This window comes from Scyliorhinus canicula, chromosome 6 (assembly GCF_902713615.1).
Source record: "Scyliorhinus canicula chromosome 6, sScyCan1.1, whole genome shotgun sequence".
NCBI lineage: Eukaryota > Metazoa > Chordata > Chondrichthyes > Carcharhiniformes > Scyliorhinidae > Scyliorhinus > Scyliorhinus canicula.
In genome coordinates this window covers 172,443,354-172,463,763 of record NC_052151.1, presented here as the reverse complement: position 1 = coordinate 172,463,763, position 20,410 = coordinate 172,443,354, and the positions used below count along the sequence as shown (strand labels likewise).

General features: G+C 47.4%; 1 protein-coding gene across 1 annotated transcript in view; it reads right to left on the bottom strand.

The window, feature by feature from the left end:
- The window catches only part of eloal (elongin A, like), a 178,526-nt gene extending 172,335 nt beyond the window's left edge, over positions 1–6,191 (bottom strand). The window contains exon 1 of the mRNA XM_038801049.1: positions 6,153–6,191. Within this exon, the coding sequence (XP_038656977.1) occupies positions 6,153–6,191 (39 nt within the window). The remainder of the gene's footprint in view (positions 1–6,152) is intronic.
- Positions 6,192–20,410: the final 14,219 nt, after the last annotated feature.

Sequence of the window (20,410 nt, the reverse complement as noted above, 5' to 3'; positions counted from 1 at the left end):
TACGTTCATTTTGATCGTCTGAACTCTCCCCGCGAGGGAGAGCGGGAGTGTGTTCCATCTTTGCAGGTCCTTTTTAACTTCCTCCGTCAGGCTGGTGAGGTTCCATTTGTGGATCCCTTTCCAGTCATGGGCTATTTGGATCCCCAGGTAGCGGAATTTATGTCGGGCTTGTTTGAACGGCAGCCCCTTTAGTGCTGCCCCCCCCCCCCCCCCCCCCCCCCCCCTTGCGGGTGTAATGGGAAGATCTCACTTTTGCTCATGTTGAGTTTGTAGCCCGAGAAGGCTCCAAACTCTTTCAGGAGCGCGATGATTCCGTCCATGCTGCTTTGTGGGTCCGAGATATAGAGGAGCAGATCATCCTCATAGAGTTAGACTCTGTGCTCTCTACCTCCCCTTCGGATCCCCCTCCAATTTTTTGCTGCCCTGAGCGCGATTGCTAGCGGTTCGATTGCTAGTGCGAACAGCAGCGGGGACAGTGGGCATCCTTGTCTGGTGCCCCTGTGCAGCTGGAAGTATTGGGAGTTGGTATTGTTGGTCTGTACACTCGCCATGGGAGCGTTGTACAGGAGCTTTACCCAAGCTGTGAACCCTGTTCCAAGCCTGAACCGCTCCAGTACCTCTATGAGGTATATCCATTCGACTCTGTCGAAGGCCTTTTCTGCGTCCAGGGAGACGATCACCTCTTGTGTTCTCTCCCCGGAGGGGGTCATTATCACGTTCAGCAGGCGCCTGATGTTCGCGGTCAGCTGTCTACCTTTGACAAAGCCCGTCTGGTCCTCTGTGACCACCTCAGGTACACAGTCTTCTAGCCTTTTGGCTAGGATTTTGGCCAGTATTTTGGCGTCTGCATTCAGCAGAGATATGGGTCTGTATGACCCACATTCCGTTGGGTCTTTGTCTTTCTTAGGTATCAGCGAGATTGAGGCCTGTGCTAACGTGGGTGGCAACGTGCCCCTAGCTAGCGAGTCTGTGAACATCTCCCGCATGTGCGGGGCCAGCGCTGTCGCAAATTTTTTGTAGAAGTCCGCCGGGAATCCGTCCGGTCCCGGCGCCTTCCCCGCCTGCATGGAGCTAATGCTCTCCATGATCTCTCCCAGTGCTAGTGGTGCTTCCAGATCCCGTTTTCTGCCCTCTCCCACAACTGGTATGTTCAGTCCGTCAAGAAACCGGTTCATCCCAGCCTTCCCCGTTGGGGGCTCTGAGGTGTACAGCTCTTGGTAGAAGGCCTTGAAGGTTTTGTTAATCTTCTCTGGTTCTGTTTCCAACGTGCCTCTGGTATCTCTGATTTGCGCAATTTCTCTGCTGGCTGCCTGCTTTCTCAGCTGGTGGGCCAACAGGCGGCTGGCTTTGTCTCCGTGTTCGTATAGGGCCCCGCGTGCCTGGCGGAGTTGGTGTACTGCTTTCCTGGTGGAGAGCAGGTCAAAGTTCCTTTGTAATTCTTTTCTCTCCGCCAGGAGTTCTACAGTCGGGGCCTCGGAGTATTTATGGTCTACCTCCAGTATGGAGTCGACCAGCTTCTGCCTAGCCACCCTTTCCTCCCTATCTCTTTGCGCTTTGTAGGCTATGATTTCCCCCCAGGTGAATTTATTAATCAAAATCAATGTTTAGCTTGGGCGTGACCAATGAAAGGGATTCATGCATGTCTGAGGAAGGTATCCTGAAGCTGCCCGAATAATTTTATTCTGCATCAGTCACCTCTCTCACAGACCTGTGCACTGACCAAACAGAGTCAGCAGGTGACTCCTTGAAGACAACATCCACTATCCAGGAACATGGCTGATGAAACCTGTAAGAAACCCAATGACTGGTGCAGAAGAAAGGAACAAAGCACAAGGACATTCATATAGAAAGCCTTGGGTGGCTGAAGAAGTAATTCAAGGAGTAGTACCAAAAGGGTCTTCTCAATGGTGGAGGACTGCTGTGTTTTGTCCTCCTCATGTTCCAGCTCCTGTGCCACGCCCGGCGGACATGTGAGAGATGAACGCTGAGCAATGGAACTGACACAGGGAGAATGGCAATGTCTGTAGCAGGTGACTGAGGCATGGTGTGACACGACAGAAAGTTGTGGTGAGTGTGAGCGTTTGCTGTTCAGATGCGGATGTAAGGATCGAGGAATGAGTAGTACTGCAAGGTGTGGGTGCTGTGCAGGAGAATGCTGAGGCAAGTCAGAGTGTAGAGCTTGCCACCTGAAATTGTATGCCACTCACCTATCTTGCCCTCAGGATATCTTTGAAACTCTTGCATAAAAGCATACATGTCCAAGGGCCCATACTCCTGCTGCTCATATCCTCGGCCTTTTCCATCCACATCTGGGCGGTACAGTAGCACGGTGGTTAGCACTGTTGCTTCACAGTGCCAGGGTCCCAGGTTCGATTCCGGCTTGGGTCACTGTCTGTGCGGAGTCTGCACATCCTCCCCGTGTGTGTGTGAGTTTCCTCCGGGTGCTCCGGTTTCCTCCCACAGTCCAAAGGTGTGCAGGTTAGGTGGATTGGCCATGATAAATTGCCCTTAGTGTCCAAAATTGCCCTTAGTGTTGGGTGGGGTTACTGGGTTATTGGGATAGGGTGGAGGTGTTGAACTTGGGTAGGGTGCTCTTTCCAAGAGCCGGTGCAGACTCGATGGGCCGAATGGCCTCCTTCTGCACTGTAAATTCTATGATCTCCCACAAGTCCCAAAAGACGAGCTGTTAGGTGAATTGGACATTAAATTCTCCCTCTGTGTACCTGAATAGGCGCTGGAATGTGGCAGCTCAGGGATTTTCACAGCAACTTCATTGCAGTGTTAATGTAAGCCAACTTGTGACAATAATAAAGATTATTATTACCTGTTTGGTTTGAGAGCCTGGAATCTTCCTCCCTATCTATGGGAAGCAGTAGTTCACGGCGGTCCTACAGCAAGTCCCCCAGGGAACAGTTAGAGAACCAGGGAACAGACTGCCCACATCTTGCTTCCATTCCCGTATCTGTTGAAACTTCAAAAATGAATGTTGAATTCTGCCATTCTGACTCGACACGGTTTCTTTAACTGGAAATTCTTCCATTGACTGCTACAGGTTGTCATCACACCCACGCTCAGTGATTGTTCAGGAAACCCAGAGGCGGGATCCTGGGAGTACTTCGTTAAAGTCTCCTGCTGCTGCAATGATTGGGATCCTCACCTGCTGCTGGCACCTGCCAGAAGGTCAATTCCATTAAAATTCTGCCTGTCAGTTCAGAGAAATTAATCCAGATCGTAGAAAATCAAGAAATAAACAGACAAGATCACAAAAAGCTCTCCTAAGAAGACAAGAAACTATTGCTGAGGCAGGGCAAATTAAGGATTAACTAATTGGAGGAGCCCTGATTCAATTGAATTTTCCTGGGAGTAGATCTAGGATGCTGCCTCCCGAAACTGAGAATTTTTCATGTCTATGTTTTAGGAAATCTGAATATTGTACTAAATCGTAAAATCCCCCTTGGTACTGCATTTTACTGTGGCCTCGTTTGTAGTCCTAATTCTTGGGAGTATTTTGGAATGGTGTAATTACATATTCATGGTGTAAATCTTCCTGGAAGCCAAGTTAGCAGCTCCAAAACTGCTCTCAAAATGCAAGCCCAGTGCAAACAAAACATACTTAACATATTGAGTCATAAAGTGTTGCCAGTCTTGGGTTTATGTGTGAAAGTTGATCTTTCACCCTGAGCTAGCACAAATATATTTGGTTAATGTAAATTTAAGAGCTTGTGCAAGAACTATTTCCCTTTTCTGAATATCAGCATGACTCAGCATGGTTACATTAGCATCACCAAATCATTGATAGTAATAATTCAGTAACCACTGCCTTGTGCGTAGTTTACTGCTATTTCTGACGAGAAAAACTGGACTTTCAATAGCCAACTGAAATCTGGAGTGGTAGTGACTAAAGCCCACATTGGCAACAGTGTAATATTTTATGATTGTTTTTATCTTTGAAGAAGATATCCTCCAGGTATAGCTGGAGCGAATCACACCAGATTATATTTTGTATAGGTTACACATGCACCCTTCAAGATATTTGGGCAGCACGGTAGCATGGTGGTTAGCATAAATGCTTCACAGCTCCAGGGTCCCAGGTTCGATTCCCGGCTGGGTCACTGTCTGTGCGGAGTCTGCACGTCCTCCCTGTGTGTGCGTGGGTTTCCTCCGGGTGTTCCGGTTTCCTCCCACAGTCCAAAGATGTGCGGGTTAGGTGGATTGGCCATGCTAAATTGCCCGTAGTGTCCTAAAAAGTAAGGTTAAGGAGGGGGTTGTTGGGTTACGGGTATAGGGTGGATATGTGGGTTTGAGTAAGGTGATCATTGCTCGGCACAACATCGAGGGCCGAAGGGCCTGTTCTGTGCTGTACTGTTCTATGTTCTATATATTCCATATAAAATTTGCAAAGGAGATTTACCAGGATGTTAGCTGGAATGGAGAGTAGGTCTTACGAGGAAAGGTTGAGGGTGCTAGGCCTTTTCGCATTAGAACAGAGAGGGATGAGGGGAGACTTGATAGAGGTTTATAAGAAGATCAGGGGAATAGATAGACAGTCAGAGACTTTTTCCCCGGGTAGAACAAACCATTACAAGGGGACATAAATTTAACATGAATGGTGGAAGATATAGGGGGGATGTCAGAGGTAGGTTCTTTACCCAGAGAGTACTGGGGGCATGGAATGCACTACCTGTGGAAGTAATTGAATCGGAAACATGAGGGACCTTCAAGCTATTGGACAGGTACATGGATTACGGTAGAATGATGGGGTGTAGATGAATTTTTTCTTAATCGAGGACAAAAGTTCGGCACAGCATCGTGGGCCGAAGGGCCTGTTCTGTGCTGTATTTTCTATGTTCTATGTTCTATTCCATGTGGCTTCTCTTCCTTGAGGCTATGGTGGGATGTGGGCAAGACTCACGTGTCTTCTAGCAGGAGTATGCAAGGGGGTCGCCAAAGAGGTGTAAATCCATGGTCGAGGACTTGGAGAAGGAGGTGGTCGACTTGGAGTTACGACTTGGTCAGCCCGATGAGGACCCAGCCCTGCGGCTGGCGTACAGAGAGAGGAAGGGCATGGTGAGGGACCTGCAATTCCTCGGGTCCCATGGTGCGTTTGTGAGGTCGCGAATCCGGTTCTTTCAGGATGTGGATCGCGACTCTCCTTCTACTCGCTGGAAAAAAGCCACAGGGTCTGTCAGCAGCTCCTTATATTGCTGGCTGATGACAGGTCCCTCATCTCGTAGCAGAGGGCATTAGGACGCATGCCCAAAATTTCTCCACTGCCCTTTTCTCTTCTGGTCCGTCCAGCGAGGATGCTCACAGAGTTTTGTGGGAGGACTTGCTACAACTAGGCCCGGAGGGTGTCGGAAATCCTGATGCTCCTATCAGCTTGGGGGAGTTGACCGGCACCCTCAACAGCCTCTCCAGGGGTACGACCCCAGGGCTGACCATGGAGTTCTTCAGGACATTGTGAGACATCCTGGGAACGAATTTGCAGAGGTCCTGGGGGAAGAGTACCATGACTGATGAGCTGCCCCTTTCGTGGCAGACTGCCATTATTGTCCTGCTGCCCAATAAGTGGGATCTCTGCCTGCTAAAAAACTGATGTCCAGTCTCACTCCTTAGCACAGATTCCAAAATCTTTGCCATGGCAGTGTCTTCCTGCCTTGGCACCCTGCTAACTAGATCACATGATCCACCCTGACCAGTCCTACACAGTCCAGGGCTGGACCATTCATGATAACATCCAGGCCCGGGATAACAATGGCCCGGAATCAGATCCACATTTCCCAGAGAGCTGGTCCAATGAGCGCCTTCCTGTCTCTTAACCAGGAGAATGCATTCAACAGGGTGGATCACGAATATTTATTTGGAAGTGCGTCATGGGCTGCACCTTGTCTAACCAAATGTATTCTATCTCTTTCCTTTCCTGTGCCTCTTGTGGAGGAGGTTGACAGGATTGGTTCTGCATGAGCCAGGTGTCAGGAAGGTCATTTTTGCCTACACTGATGACGTGCTCCTCATGTTCTCTGGAATTTTGCATGTGTATACCTCCCTGATCTCCCAATCATCTGAATAAGTTGTTTCTACTAAAAGGCAGTTCCCACATGATTCTATCTAGGATGCCTGCTAATCTCATTACTGGGAAAGACACATCTCACCTGGCCTTTTGAAAGCTGGCTACTGCTGTCACTAGACATATTTCTACCTGTTACAGGGCAGATTGCATCCTAATTTGTACTGTTAGATTTGTGTCACTGCTGTTACAAGTTAAATCCATGACAGTGGCATCTCCCAGTCTGCCACACACAAGTGCATAAGGGAAATTACAGACGCGCTATTCGTTGGGCCCACATGTACATCAAATTGGATCATGACTGGGAGAGCCAGGACATCAGGGCCATGGGATCTGCTCGCTTAGCAGACATGCCTCAGGTGCAGGATGTCATCTACTGCATCCTCATGGCTCTGCAGACTCTCTGGCGGCGTGTGATGCCATTCATGAACCGCAAGGATTACCACTCCCTCAATATCCGAATTGTCTGTGACCACACAAGGCAAATCATGCGGGTATGTACTCGTTTCCCAGGGAGCGTCCATGATAGTTACATGTTGCAGTGCTTGCAGATCCCTGATGTGTTTGAGGGAGTGCAATGGCTGGTGGGATGGTTCCTCGGGGACAAAGGGTACGCACTCAGGAAGTGGCTGATGATTCTAGTGCATGGGCCACAACACACGCTGAGACTTGCAGTAACAAGGCTCATTCATCAATGCGCGTACTGGTCATGCAGGCAATTGGCCTGCTACAGATGCAATTCCGGTGCCTGGACTGGTCAGGGGTCTGCTACGCTCAGCACCACATGGCACTGCAGCTGGACGAGCAGCTGGATCAGAAGGAGGTGGAAGAGCGCCATATCTCCTCAAATGAGGAGGAGGTGAGGAGGGTAGCAAGGGTCAACACGTGGAGAAGGAGGAGGAAGGGCCTCGGGCGATGGCCTGGGCCTGCATGGCATGAAGGGCTAGGGGCACCCTCATAGCAACCGTAAATCTACACTAATCCCACTTCCCAGTATATAGCCCATAAACCAAGTACTTTCTAAAGATTATGAAGTTTCCTGCCTCAACTACCGTCCCAGGCAGTGCATTGCAGATTCCCACCACATTCTGGGTAAAAGATATTTTCCTCAAATTCCCTTTAAACCTCTTACCTTAATCTTAAACCTTAATCGTAAAACTATGCCCCTTTGCTATTAACCCTTCAACGAATGGGAACAGCTGCCTTCTATCCACCCTATCCATCATCAGTAGAGAAAAAGTACGAAACAAACTATTGAGATTGAAGGCAGATAAGTCCCCAGCACCTGACAGCCTACATCCTTGGGTCTCAGAGGAAGTGGCTGGGGAGATAGTGGATCTATTAGTTATAATAATCCAATATTCCCTGGATGCAGGTAAGGTTCCAGTGGATTAAAAAAATTCTAATGCAACACTTTTATTCAAAAAGGGAGGCAGAAAGTAGGAAACCATAAACCAGTTAGTTTAACATCTGTCGGGGAATTGTTGAATTCATTATTAAGGAAGTAATAACAGGACACTGAGAAGGTCAAAATGTACTCCATCAGAGTTAGCAGGGTTTTATGAAGTGTTTGACTAATGTGCTGGAGTTCTTCACAGATGTAACGAGCCAATTGGATGACCATCCTGTGGATGTGGTAGATCTGAACTTCCAGAAGACATTTGATAAGGTGTTTCACAAAAGGTGAATACATAAGATAAGATTACATGGGGTTAAGGATAATGTATTAGTTGGATAGAAGACTGGCTGTCTGACAGAAGGCAGAGAGCCAGAATAAATGGGTCTTTTTCTGGTTGACAAGATGTAACTAGTGGGGTGCCACAGGACCCTAACTATTTACAATATATAATAATAATCTTTATTTGTGTCACAAGTAGGCTTGCATTAACACTGCAATGAAGTTACTGTGAAAATCCCTATTTGCCACATTCTGGTGCCTGTTCGAGTACACTGAGGGAGAATTCAGAATGTCCAATTTACCTAACAAGCACGCCTTTCGGGACTTGTGGGAGGAAACTGGAGCACCCGGAGGAAATCCACACACACATGGGGAAAACATGCAGACTCTGCACAGACAGTGACCCAAGCCGGGTCCCTGGCACTGTGAAGCAACAGTGCCAACCAGAGTGTTAGCGTGCCCTCCTATATATTAATGACTCGGATGCAAAGATAGAGGTACTATAACCAAATCTGCAGACGACACTAAAATAGGTGGGATAGTAAGCTGCAACGTGGAAATAAGAAATTTACAAATGGATATAAATAGGTTCGGTGAGTAGGCCAAAATTTGGCAGGTGGAGTTCAATATGGAAAAGTGTGAGGTTATCCATTTTGGTCAGTAAAATGGAAAAGCAATTTCTTATCTAAATAGAGAGAAACCTCAGAGTGCTTCAGTGCAGAGGGAGCTGGGTTTCCTCATGCATGAATAGCAAAAAAAATAGTTTGCAGATAATAAGAAAGGCAAGTGGAATTTTAGCCTTTATAACTAAAGGAATAAAGTAGAAAAGTAGGGAGATATTGCTGCAACTATACACGTGAGACCACACCTCGTGTGATGTGTACAGTTTTAGTCTCCTTATTTGAGGAGGCAGTTCAGAGGAAATTCATTAGATTGATTCCAGAGATGAAGAGTTTGGTTTGTGCAGAGCGTTTGAGCAGTTTAGGCCCAAACTCTCTCCAATTTAGTAGAATGAGAGGAGATCTAATTGAGGTATATAAGATGATAAAAGGTATTGATCAAGTAGACGTAAAGTGGGTGTTTCCTCTTGTGGAGCAAACTAGAATCAGAGGTCATAGTTTTAAGATAAGAGGTAGCAGATTTAAAACAGAGATGAGAAGAACATACTTCTCTCAAAGGATCATGAATCCATGGAATTCACTACCCCAGAGTGTGGTGGACACCAGGACATTGAGTAAATTTAAGGAGGAGGTTGACAGATTTTTAATTAGTAATAGGTTGAAGGGTTATGGAGAAAGAGCAGGAAAGTGAAGTTGAGTCCAAGAGGAGATCAGCCATGATCATATTGAATGGCAGAGAGGGCTCAAGGGACTGAATTGCCTACTCCTAGTTCTTATGCCTCACAATCTTATTACACCTCAATCAGGACCCCTCTGAGCCTTCATGCTCCAAAGAAAATAACCCCAGCCTATCCAGCCTCTCTTCATAGCTCAACTGATCCATCCCAGGCAATGTCCTGGTGAAACACTTCTGCACCCTCTCGAGTCTAATCACATCCTTCCTATAGTATAGTGACCAGAACTGAACATAGTACTTTAGCTGTGGCCTAACCAAATTCTTGTATAGCTGCAACATAACAGTATTCTTACAATCTATGCCACAACTGATAAAGGCAAGTGTCCCATATATCTTCTTAACTATCCTATTCAACTGTCCTGCTGCCTTCAGGGATCTGTGGACAAGCACCCCAAGATCCCTCTTCCTAGTGTCCTGCCATTCAGTGAATATTCCCTTGTCATGTCCTCCTTCCAAAGTGCATCACCTCACACTTTTCAGGGCTAAAGTCCATCTGCCACTGACCTTCCCATCTGACCAATCCGCTTATAGCCTCCTGTAACCCAAGACCCCAAGACCTTCTTCTTCACTGTCAACCACCCAATCTTTGTTGTCATCTGCAAAATTTCTTATCATCCTCCCAATATTTTCCTCTCTGTTCGTTCATATATATCATAAGCAATAATGGAGCAGCCATTATTATGCCACTGGACACCAACCTCCAGTCAGACAAGCAGCTTCTACCACCACCCTCTGTCTCCAACCACAAAGCCAATTTTTGATCTAACTTGCCACGTTACCCTGGATCCCATGTGCTTTTACCTTCTTTATCAGTCTCCCATGTGGGACCTCGTCAAAGGCTTTGCTGAAATCCATGTAAATTACATCAACCGCCGTACCCTCATTTACACACCTGGTTACCTCCTCAAAGAAATTCAGTCAAATTTTTTAGGCATGGCCTCCCTCTGAAAAAGCCATGTTGATGCTCCTTGATCAAATTTTGCCTCTCCAAGTAGAGATTGATTCTGTCCTTTAGAATTGTCTCCAATAGTTTCCCTACCACTGATGGGAGGGGGACTCACTGGTCTCGAATTCCCTGGTTTATCTCTACCACCCTTCTTGAAATGTGGAACCACATAAGCTGTCCTCCAGTCCTCTGGTAGCTCCTCTGTGGCCAGAGAGGAATTAAAACATTTGAGTCAGAGCCCCTGTAATTCCCTCCGTCGCCTCCCACAACAGCCTGGAACATAGCCCATCTGGAGCTAGGGATTTGACCACTTTTAAGCTGGCTAAAACCTTCAATACCTCCTCACTCCCTACATCAAACTGCTCAGGACCTCACAAAGTGAAGACAGATGTGAAGTACTTGTTCAACACCCGACCGATGTCATCTGGCTCGATGCACAGATGACCCCTTTGGACCCCTTGGGTCCAACTAATTTCCTGGTTATGCTCTTCCCCTTGATAGTTATAGCTAATCTTGGGATTTTTCCTAATCTTACCTGTCAGTGCTTTCTTATGCTTTGCTCTCCTAATTTCTTTTTTTGAGATTCCCCCTGCACTTTCTATGCTCCACAAGTGCCTCTGTAGTCTTGCTCCCCATGTACCTGTTAAAAGCCTCCCTTTTCCTTCCTATCCAGTCCTGAATATTCCTAGACATCCAGAGTTCACTGAACTTTTTGCTCCTCGAAAGGGAACATGTTGGACCTGTACTCTCACCAATTTCATTTTGAATGCCCCCCCCCCCCCACTGTTCTGCTGTAGATTTACCAGAAGTAGCTGATCCTTGTCTACATTATTCAGATCCTGCCTTATTTTAATAAAGTCAACCTTCCTCCCCAATTCAAAACCATTTTTTGAAGATATTCCTTTTCCTTAACCATGCCAAATTTAAAACATATGAAATTGTGGTCACTATCACTCACATGCTTTCCCACCAATACCTCAAACACCTGTCTGGCTTTATTCCCAGAACTAGGTCCAGAACTACACCGTCCCTTGTTTGACCTTCAACATGTTGATATAAAAAGCTCTCTTGAACACATTTCAAGAAATCTGCTCCCTCTAAACCCTTTACAATATGACTATCCCAATTAATATTGGAGAATTTAAAGTGTAATTACTCTATCATTACTTCTACACACCTCAGTGAATTGTCTGCATATCTGCTCCTCTATTGCCTACTGACTGTTTGGGCGGCCTATAATACACTCACAGTGGACTGCCCCCATATTTATTCCTAAATTCTACCCACAAAGCCTCATTTGAAGATCCTTCAAAGATATCATCCCTCCCCTGGGGTCCTGCCTGAAGATCCTATATGTTAACCACCATGCTAACGTGCCACCCTGGAATGTTGAGCTGCTGGTTCTGCCACGCCCTCTGCCATATCTCTGTTGGGCCACATCACAAATCCACATGACAATATATGTTCTTTCTTACCTATGATTTTTTTTTTCTCTATGGAGTTTCCGGGGTCAGAGCACTTGGTGTTTTCCTCCAGCTTACGAGGTGGGCAGTCTCTCAACACTTTGTCAGCTTTTGGCTTCCACATCGCTGGCGAAGGGTGGAAGACATGAAAGCCCTGAGCTTTGATGCCGGGGGAGGGGAGGGGGGAAGAGGAGGAGGAGGAGGGAGGATGGGGGGGGGCGGGGGGGGGGGGGGGGGGGGGGGGGAGTGGGGGGCGCGGTTACACCTTCCATGGATGGGCATTTGGGGAGAGTGGGTCTGGGGTGGGCAGGGCCAGTGCCAGCTGCAGCGTGTCTTTACTGCGTTGTCAGTGTGGGAGATGGGAGAGACATAGCGCTGTCATTCTCACACTTCACAGGGATGAAGTGCCGTGTGTGGACGGAGGTTTGCAGAGCATGACACCATGAAATGATAGGATCTGCTGGTGATCAAAGTGATGTTTAATATAAGAGCTATATTACAATGATGACCTATCTCTACTAGTGCCAACGTTTACCTGTACCCACTAGGTGCCTATAGTTTCTTACTCTACTACCTTTAAGGCACAATGTAAATGCAAGTTGTTGCTGTTGAGATTTTCTGGCAACTCTTTCTGTGGAACAGACCGGAAAGTTCAGACAATTATGGTCTGGCATACATAATGACGTTACTCACTCATGCCATAATTTCCTGCAATCTTTTTATCCCAACATAGGTGTGCCAATACTCCGACTCATGTCTTCAGCAAATTTATTCTACATCCTTGAAATATAGGTTATAAATTTGCTTGTAACAAAATTAGAAGCTTTCCCAACAGTATCAAATGATGAAAATACTTATCTAAGCTCAGATGTATATACTCATTGTCTGTAAATGTTAACACCACATAGCACCGTACAGGCATTAGCTGGTTAATTTGATCAGTTAAAAGTTCACAATTCCATCATTGGCTTCACATTAAGTTGAATGTTTTACAGCAGTGGACTAAAAATACATGTTTAGTCAGTTATTGGGCAGCAGCACAATTAACTTTAGGCACTCTACAAATTCTTTTTAAAAATAAATTTAGTGTACCCAATTATTTTTTTTCCCAATTAAGAGGCAATTTGGTGTGGCCAATCCACCTAACTTGCACATATTTTGGTTGTGGGGGTGAAACCCACACAGACATGGGGAGAATGTGCAAATCTCCACACAGGCAGTGGCCCAGGGCCGGTATCAAACCCACGTCCTCAGCACCATAGGGAGCAGCTTTAACTACTGCACCACCGTGCTGGCAAGGCACTCTACAAATTCTAAATTGTTCTGTGGTCTACTATACTGTATTATAAGTCACACTTAAACCAAATTTTCATCTAGGGCAGCAGGTTAAACTTAATAATTGATGTGATTATAATATCCTTCAAAATGTGCTGGTTACTATGATGTGCATATCATTTTGATGTGTGTAATAATAATAATCTTTATTTGTGTAATAAATAAGCTTAAAGTGGCCTGGGTGCCATGGTAACGGCGCCGTTGCCGCTCTCCCCTAAGAGGTTTACCACGAGCCCGGTGGTGGCGGCGACCCTAAGAATCTACGGCATCGGGGGGAAACAGGGGGCTCGATGGAGGCTCCACTGGGTGGCAATCATCGGTCATCCCGGGGAACAAGGATGGGGGATTTAGGGGGGTGGCAAAGGGCGGGCATCAGTAAATTGAGGGACCTGTTTATTGGCGGGAGGTTTGCGGGCCTAGGGGAACTGGAAGATAAATTTGGACTTCCCCAAGGGAACATGTTCAGATACTTGCAGGTAAAGGCGTTTGCTAGGCGACAGGTAAAGGGATTCCCTCTGCTGCCCTCGTGGGGGACGATGGACAGAGTGCTTTCGGGGGTGTGGGTCGGAGAGGGGAAGGTGTCTGACATCTATAAGGTAATGCAGGAGGTGGAGGAGTCGTCAGTGGAGGAGCTGAAGGCTAAATGGGAGGAGGAACTCGGGGAGCAGATAGAGGACGGGACTTGGGCGGATGCCTTGGAGAAAGTCAACTCTTCCTCCTCATGTGCGAGGCTTAGTCTCATCCAATTTAAGGTGCTGCACCGGGCCCACATGTCCGGGACTAGGATGAGTAGGTTCTTTGGGTGTGAGGACAGGTGCACCAGATGTTCGGGGAGTCCAGCGAACCACGCCCATATGTTCTGGGCATGCCCAGCACTGGAAGAATTCTGGAAGGGGGTGGCGGGGACGGTGTCGAGGGTGGTTGGATCCAGGGTGGGGACTCGCGATTTTTGGAGTTGCGGTAGAGCCGGGAGTGCAGGAGGTGAAAGAGGCCGGTGTCCTGGCCTTTGCGTCCCTAGTAGCCCGACGAAGGGTCCTGCTACAGTGGAAGGATGCGAGGCCCCCAAGTGTGGAGACCTGGATCAGTGACATGGTGGGATTTATAAAATTGGAAAGGGTCAAATTTGCCCTGAGAGGATCAATACAAGGGTTCTATAAACGATGGCAGCCTTTTCTGGACTTCCTGGCTCAAAGATAGGTATCTTGGTCAATAGCAGCAGCAACCCGGCCGGGGGGGGTTCCTTATTGTAGTTTCTATTCTGTAACTTTATATTGTGTTAATTTGCGTTGTTGTTAAAATGTTCATGGAGGTGGGGCGAATGTTTATGATTGCTAATATTATTGTTATTTTTGGTATTTTACTATGGTGCGTTATTGTTGTATAAATTCAAAATTTTTCAATAAAAATTATTTTAAAAGAAAAAAATAAGCTTGAAGTGCACTGCAATGAAGCTACTGTGAAAATCCTCTTGTTGACACACTCTGGCCCCTCTTCGGGTACACTGAGGGAGAATTCAGAATGTCCAAATCACCTAACAAGCACGTCTTTCAGGACTTGTGGGAGGAAACCGGAGCACCCGGAGGAAACCCACGCAGATACGGGGAGAATGTGCAGACTCCACGCAGAGAGTGGCCCAAGCCGGCAATCGAACTCGGGTCCATGGCGCAGTAAAGCAACAGTGCTAACCACTCTGCTACGTGCCACCCGATAGAATTGTTCTGCATAACCACTAATGAGTTGACATTTTAATGGTTCTGAAATGCATTGTTTGAGGAAAATATTATAACCTGCCTGCTTACCACTGGCTGGGGACTAATGGCAATCCCACAGTCCTTTGTGTGTATGAGCTTCCCCAATGGGGGGGGAGGGGGGGGGAGGGGGGCGGAGAAATCATTAGCAGATTCCCTGCATAAATAAAGCTGGCCAGTTTGGAATCGGCTAGAGGAGAGTGAGCAGCAAGGGAGTTGCTGCTGTTGTATATATGTTATTGTAAATAAGTGTTATTTCTTTCTATCCTTTAACTTGTGCTGGATTCTTCATGGCCCTCACATAACTGGCGATGAGGGTTAAAGTGAATAGCTGTCTACACTGCTGAAGCCACCTCCCTGGATTTTTGTTGGATACAGGTTGGAAGTTGTTTTCTATTACACCATGGAAAGCTGGAACCAGTACGCACAACGGATGCGTTACTATTTCTGGGCAAACAACATCACCGAAAACGAGCGCCAGGTGGTCATATTGCTCACCGCCTGCGGCCCGCATACGTTTGGGGTGATTAGGAGTCTTACATACCCAGCTGCGCCAGACACCAAAACGTTTGATGAACTTGTGAACTTAGTGGGGTAACATTTTAACCCAACCCTGTCCACGATAGTCCAGCGTTACCGGTTTAATACCGCTGAGAGGACCCCAGGAGAATCCCTTGCCGATTTTCTATCCAGGCTACGCAGGATTGCGGAGTACTGTGACTATGGTGAGACCTTGTCAGAAATGTTACACGACCGTTTGGTTTGCGGTATTAACAATGCGGCCACCCAGAGAAAGTTGTCAGCTGAACCAACATTATCTTTTCAGCAGGCCATTCAAATAGTATTGTCCCAAGAGAGCTGTAGCCCATATCCAAATCGAACCAGGAGCCACGCCGCGCTATTTCCGGGCGCGCCCGGTGCCTTACGCCTTGCCCGAGAAGGTAGAAGGGGAGCTCACTCATTTGGAGACTTTGGGTATTATCAGGCCCGTCCATTTCGCTGACTGGGCTGCACCAATTGAACCTGTAATGAAGCCAGACGCCACAGTTTGCTTGTGCGGCGACTATAAACTTACAGTGAATACAGCTTCCCGGCTCCGCCGATATCCAATGCCTCTCATAGAGGATCTCTACACAAAGCTTGTTTACGAAATTAGATATGAGTCACACCTACCTACTGGACCCTGCCTCCCGGCCATATGTAACGATTAATACACACCGGGGCCTGTATGAATATACACGGTTGCCCTTTGGGGTATTCTCTGCCTGTGCTATTTTTCAACGCGTCATGGAGAGCATTTTGAGAGGTTTACCGCATGTCGCTGTCTACTTAGATGACGTTTTAATTACAGGGACGTCAGAGCAGGAACATTTGGAAAATTTGGACTGTCCTCAGACGTTTTTCGGAGGCCGATTACGTCGCACAAAGTGCGTCTTTCAGGCGAAGGAAGTAGTCTACCTGAGTTATTGGGTGGACTGCGAAGGTTTGCACCCCATCGCAGAGAAGGTGCGCGCAATTCAACAGGCCCCTGCCCCGACCAACACTTTGCATCTTTGTTCTTTTCTCAGCCTCTTAAACTATTATGGGAAGTTCCTACCAAATCTGGCAACTACACTGGCCCTGTTGCACCTTCTGCTAAAGAAGAATCACACCTGGGTTTGGGGTCAACCGCAAGAAACCGCTTTCTGGCGAGTAAAACAACAATTATCGTTGTCTGGGTTACTAACCCATTATGATCCTGGAAAGCCTTTGCTCATCACATGTGATGCATCCCCATATGGTATTATGGCCGTCCTGTCCCACAAGATAGCTTTCGCCTCCCGCACATTGAGTGCAGTGGAAAAGAAATATGCGCAGATTGAGAAGGAGGGCCTGGCGGTGGTCTTTGCGGTGAAACGCTTCCACCAGTACGTGTATGGCCGCCACTTCACTATCGCGACTGATCATAAGCCTCTGCTGGGATTTTTCCGAAAAAATTAGCCAATTCCGCCCATTGCGTCCGCATGGATCCAGCGCTGGGCTTTGTTGCTCGCTGCCTACGAGTATTCTCTGGAGCACAAACTGGGAACCCAGACAGCGAATGCCGACGCACTGAGCCGATTGTCTTTATCGACCGGGCCTATGTCGACCCCCATGACTGGTGAGGTGGTTGCAACCCTAAATTTTATGGACACCTTGCCTGTCACGGCATCACAGATCCGTGAGTGGACCCAGACGAGTGGAGCCAGTCCTGTCAAAGGTTCGGCACATAGTCCTGTATGGTGGGCAGCATAGACAGCTCCCAGGCGAGTTGTGGGCATTTTCCTCCAAGCTGTCCGAATTCAGCATGGAAGACGGTATCCTCTTGTGGGGGACGCGTGTGATTGTCCCGGAAAAAGAACAGGAGCTGATACTAAGGGACTTTCACAATGGGCATCCGGATATGACCAAAATGTTGGTCCGGAGTTATGTCTGGTGGTCATGCCTCGACACTGACATTGAGAAGGTGGCCCAAAACTGCTCTATATGGCAGGAGCATCAGATGTTTCCGCCGGCCACGCCCCAACATCACTGGGAATGGCCAGGGCGGTATTGCATGCAGATTTCACCGACCCTTTCCAAGGATCCATGTTCCTTCTATTAATCGATGCCCCGTCTAAATGGTTAGAGGTGCATAAGATGGTAGGCACAACATCCTCTGCAACAATCGAGAAGATGCGTTTGGCCTCCCCGAGGTGCTGGTCACGGACAACAGCACTCCATTCACAAGTGAGGAGTTTGCAAGGTTCATGAAGATGAACGGCATACGCCATATCTGCACCACCCCATACCACCCAGCTTCAAATGGGTTGGCGGAGCCATCAGCACAGACATTCAATCAAGGCCTAAAGAAGCAGTCTTCCGGGTCGATGGACACGAGACTGGCTCATGTTTTGTTTTCATTAAGACCACCCCACATTTGGTGACTGGGGTAGCTCCCGCGGAACTCCTAATGGGCTGGAGACTTCGCACCCGCCTCAACATGGTTTTCCCAGACATTGGCGCAAAAGTACGCCACACACAAGAACGGCAGGGACATGGTTTTTCTCGGCATCGGCCGATTCGGCGGTTTGCGCGCCTGTGTCCCAGTGTTCGTTCGGAATTTTGCTGATGGTGCCCATTGGGTCCCTGGCGTAATCTTTCACCAAATGGGCTCTATCTCGTACCAGGTGCAAGCCCAGGGTCCTCTCCAGCGCAAGCATGTAGACCACGTTCGGTCCAGAAGACCATCCCTTCCAAAGATTCCCCGCCCCCGGAGTTCACTTCTACAGCCACCGAGACCAGACACAGTGGAAAGTATTCCTCACAATCTTCCTCTGGTGCCGCACTCAAAGCCTGCGCAGGTCATTGCAGAACCGCGTGGAGATAGAGACACCGAGATGATGAAGGCAGCGGACTCCAACTCTGAGATGGGACACAGGACGCCTCAGAGGGGGAATCCTCGGGCCCACATGTTGTGGATGTACAACCGTTACGCCGTTCATCAAGGAAGCGCCGTTCTCCGTCCCATTACACGACACCCGATCCAGTACATCATGCAAATGGTGTCCGGCCTGCGGCAAAATGAGTCCAGCGCCCTCCTTCGCCAGGGTCTTTGGTGGATTCCTTGGACTTAAGGGGGAGGGATGTTATAACCTGTTTGCTTACCACTGGCTGGGAACTAATGGCAATCCCAAAATCCTTTTGGAGTATCAGCTTCCCCAATAAGGGGGACGGAGAAATCATCAGCAGATTCCCTGCATAAATAAAGCTGGCCAGTTTGGAACCGGCTAGAGGAGAGTGAGCAGCAAGGGAGTTGCTGCTATTGTATATATGTTATTGTAAATAAGTGTTATTTCTTTCTATCTTTCAACTCGTGCTGGATTCTTCATGGCCCTCACAAAAGAAAACATTCTTTTAGGAAACATTTTAATGGATTTATATCTATATTGGTAAACATTAGAAATAAGGTATAGTTTTAAATGTGTTTTATTTCATATTTCTGTGCTTGGAAGGGTAATATTTATAGTTAGATAGATGCTAACAAAGGTGTTTGTATGTGTGGGGTTGATTGATTCCAATTGTGTTTCTATTGTGCTTAGACAGGGCTGCAGCAAGAAGAATAAATAAATCTCATAAGCATGAGGGTGTTTCTTAGCAATTGGGGCCTTGTAAGGTAGAGAAGCATTTAAGTTTTCGTTTTAGCTGAAGTTCTGAGCAGTTTCAGATAGGTGGTGGGAGAGAAGGCATAGAACATAGAACAGTACAGCACAGAACAGGCCCTTCGGCCCTCGATGTTGTGCCGAGCAATGATCACCCTACCCAAACCCACGTATCCACCCGTAACCCGTAACCCAACAACCGCCCCCCCCCCCCCCCACCGCCCCCAACCTTACTTTTTAGGACACTACGGGCAATTTAGCATGGCCAATCCACCTAACCCGCACATCTTTGGACTGTGGGAGGAAACCGGAGCACCCGGAGGAAACCCACGCACACACGGGGAGGACGTGCAGACTCCGCACAGACAGTGATCTCTCAGCTCTGCTGGAAGCAGTGGGTATAGAAGGCCAGAGAGGGAACTCCTCTATTTCAGCTTTGCTAGAAGAAAAGGAATACCACGGAGTAATGGTTAAGAAAACAGATAGCAGAAATCTAAAGTCAGCTAGTTAAGGAAACTATAGAAATGAAGAGAAGGGTCCAAGGAATCTGAAGTTAAGAAAAGAGATCAAGGTATTGTTCAGAAGAATGCAAGGAGGAGTAAACAAAGTATTTTGAGTTAACAAGGCAACTGCAGTAACCAGATTTAAAGTGAGATAACAGACTTCAGAGATATTATTTTTCTGTCCACCGTTTCACATCCTTATCTACCCATCCACCGCCACTCACCCTGACTCCTCTGCCATTCTCCCTGAAAATTACCCTCATCAAATTAATTGGACAATCAAAGGACAATACTATTATTCCTAGGTCTGTTCTCTCTCTTGTTGCAGAAGAGAGTAATGAACAGTAGAGGCTGGCGATGGCCTTCCACTAGCAGCTGCAGATGACTAAGTAATGGACATTAATGGCATGTTGCCGATCATGACCATTGAAAATGGAAAGATTACGACATCATAGCTACTTGGTGACAGAATTGAATATCAGTGACCAACGTGTCATACAACTATCATGTTGACTTAATTTCAGCAGCATATAATCAACTTCATAATGCTAAGTTGCAACTTTCTAATCTTGCCATAATTCATATACTTTATGTCAGGACGCAAAGACAAAATATAGTAGCTGGTGGATCTACTGGATGAAGACTCCTCAACACGCTGATTCCTTCTGAGCATATACTATTATAGGTCTCATGCTCAGAAGGAACCAGCTCAGATCCTTGTGCTTCCTTGTGTCCACTTCGGCAAATATTTGGGTTTTCACCTGCTGACACACTGTTTACAAGTGTGCAGAGTGGACAATAGTATAAAGACAGTTGTAGAGAACCCACATCAAAGGGTTGGTCCCCCACAGTGCTCTGTTCAGATGGACACAGGCGTTGAACCCTTGTGACCATGGTCATTGTCAGAGGAAGGAAATCTTAATTAATAAAACTTAGATGCCAACAAGCAATTAGTCAGTAATAAGCTATTGATCTAGCCTCTTGATTCTTCAATCAGGCACGAGGAATAGAAGGCCCTCCCACATGGAGGGCACAATACAGCCTGCCTTTACCTTTCTGATAAGGGAGAGATCGTGCCTCCATCCCGAGGAAGCATGTGGCTGCAGCTGTAACCAGGTGGGGCCTCAAAGTCAGTCTGGAACACTGGCCTCACA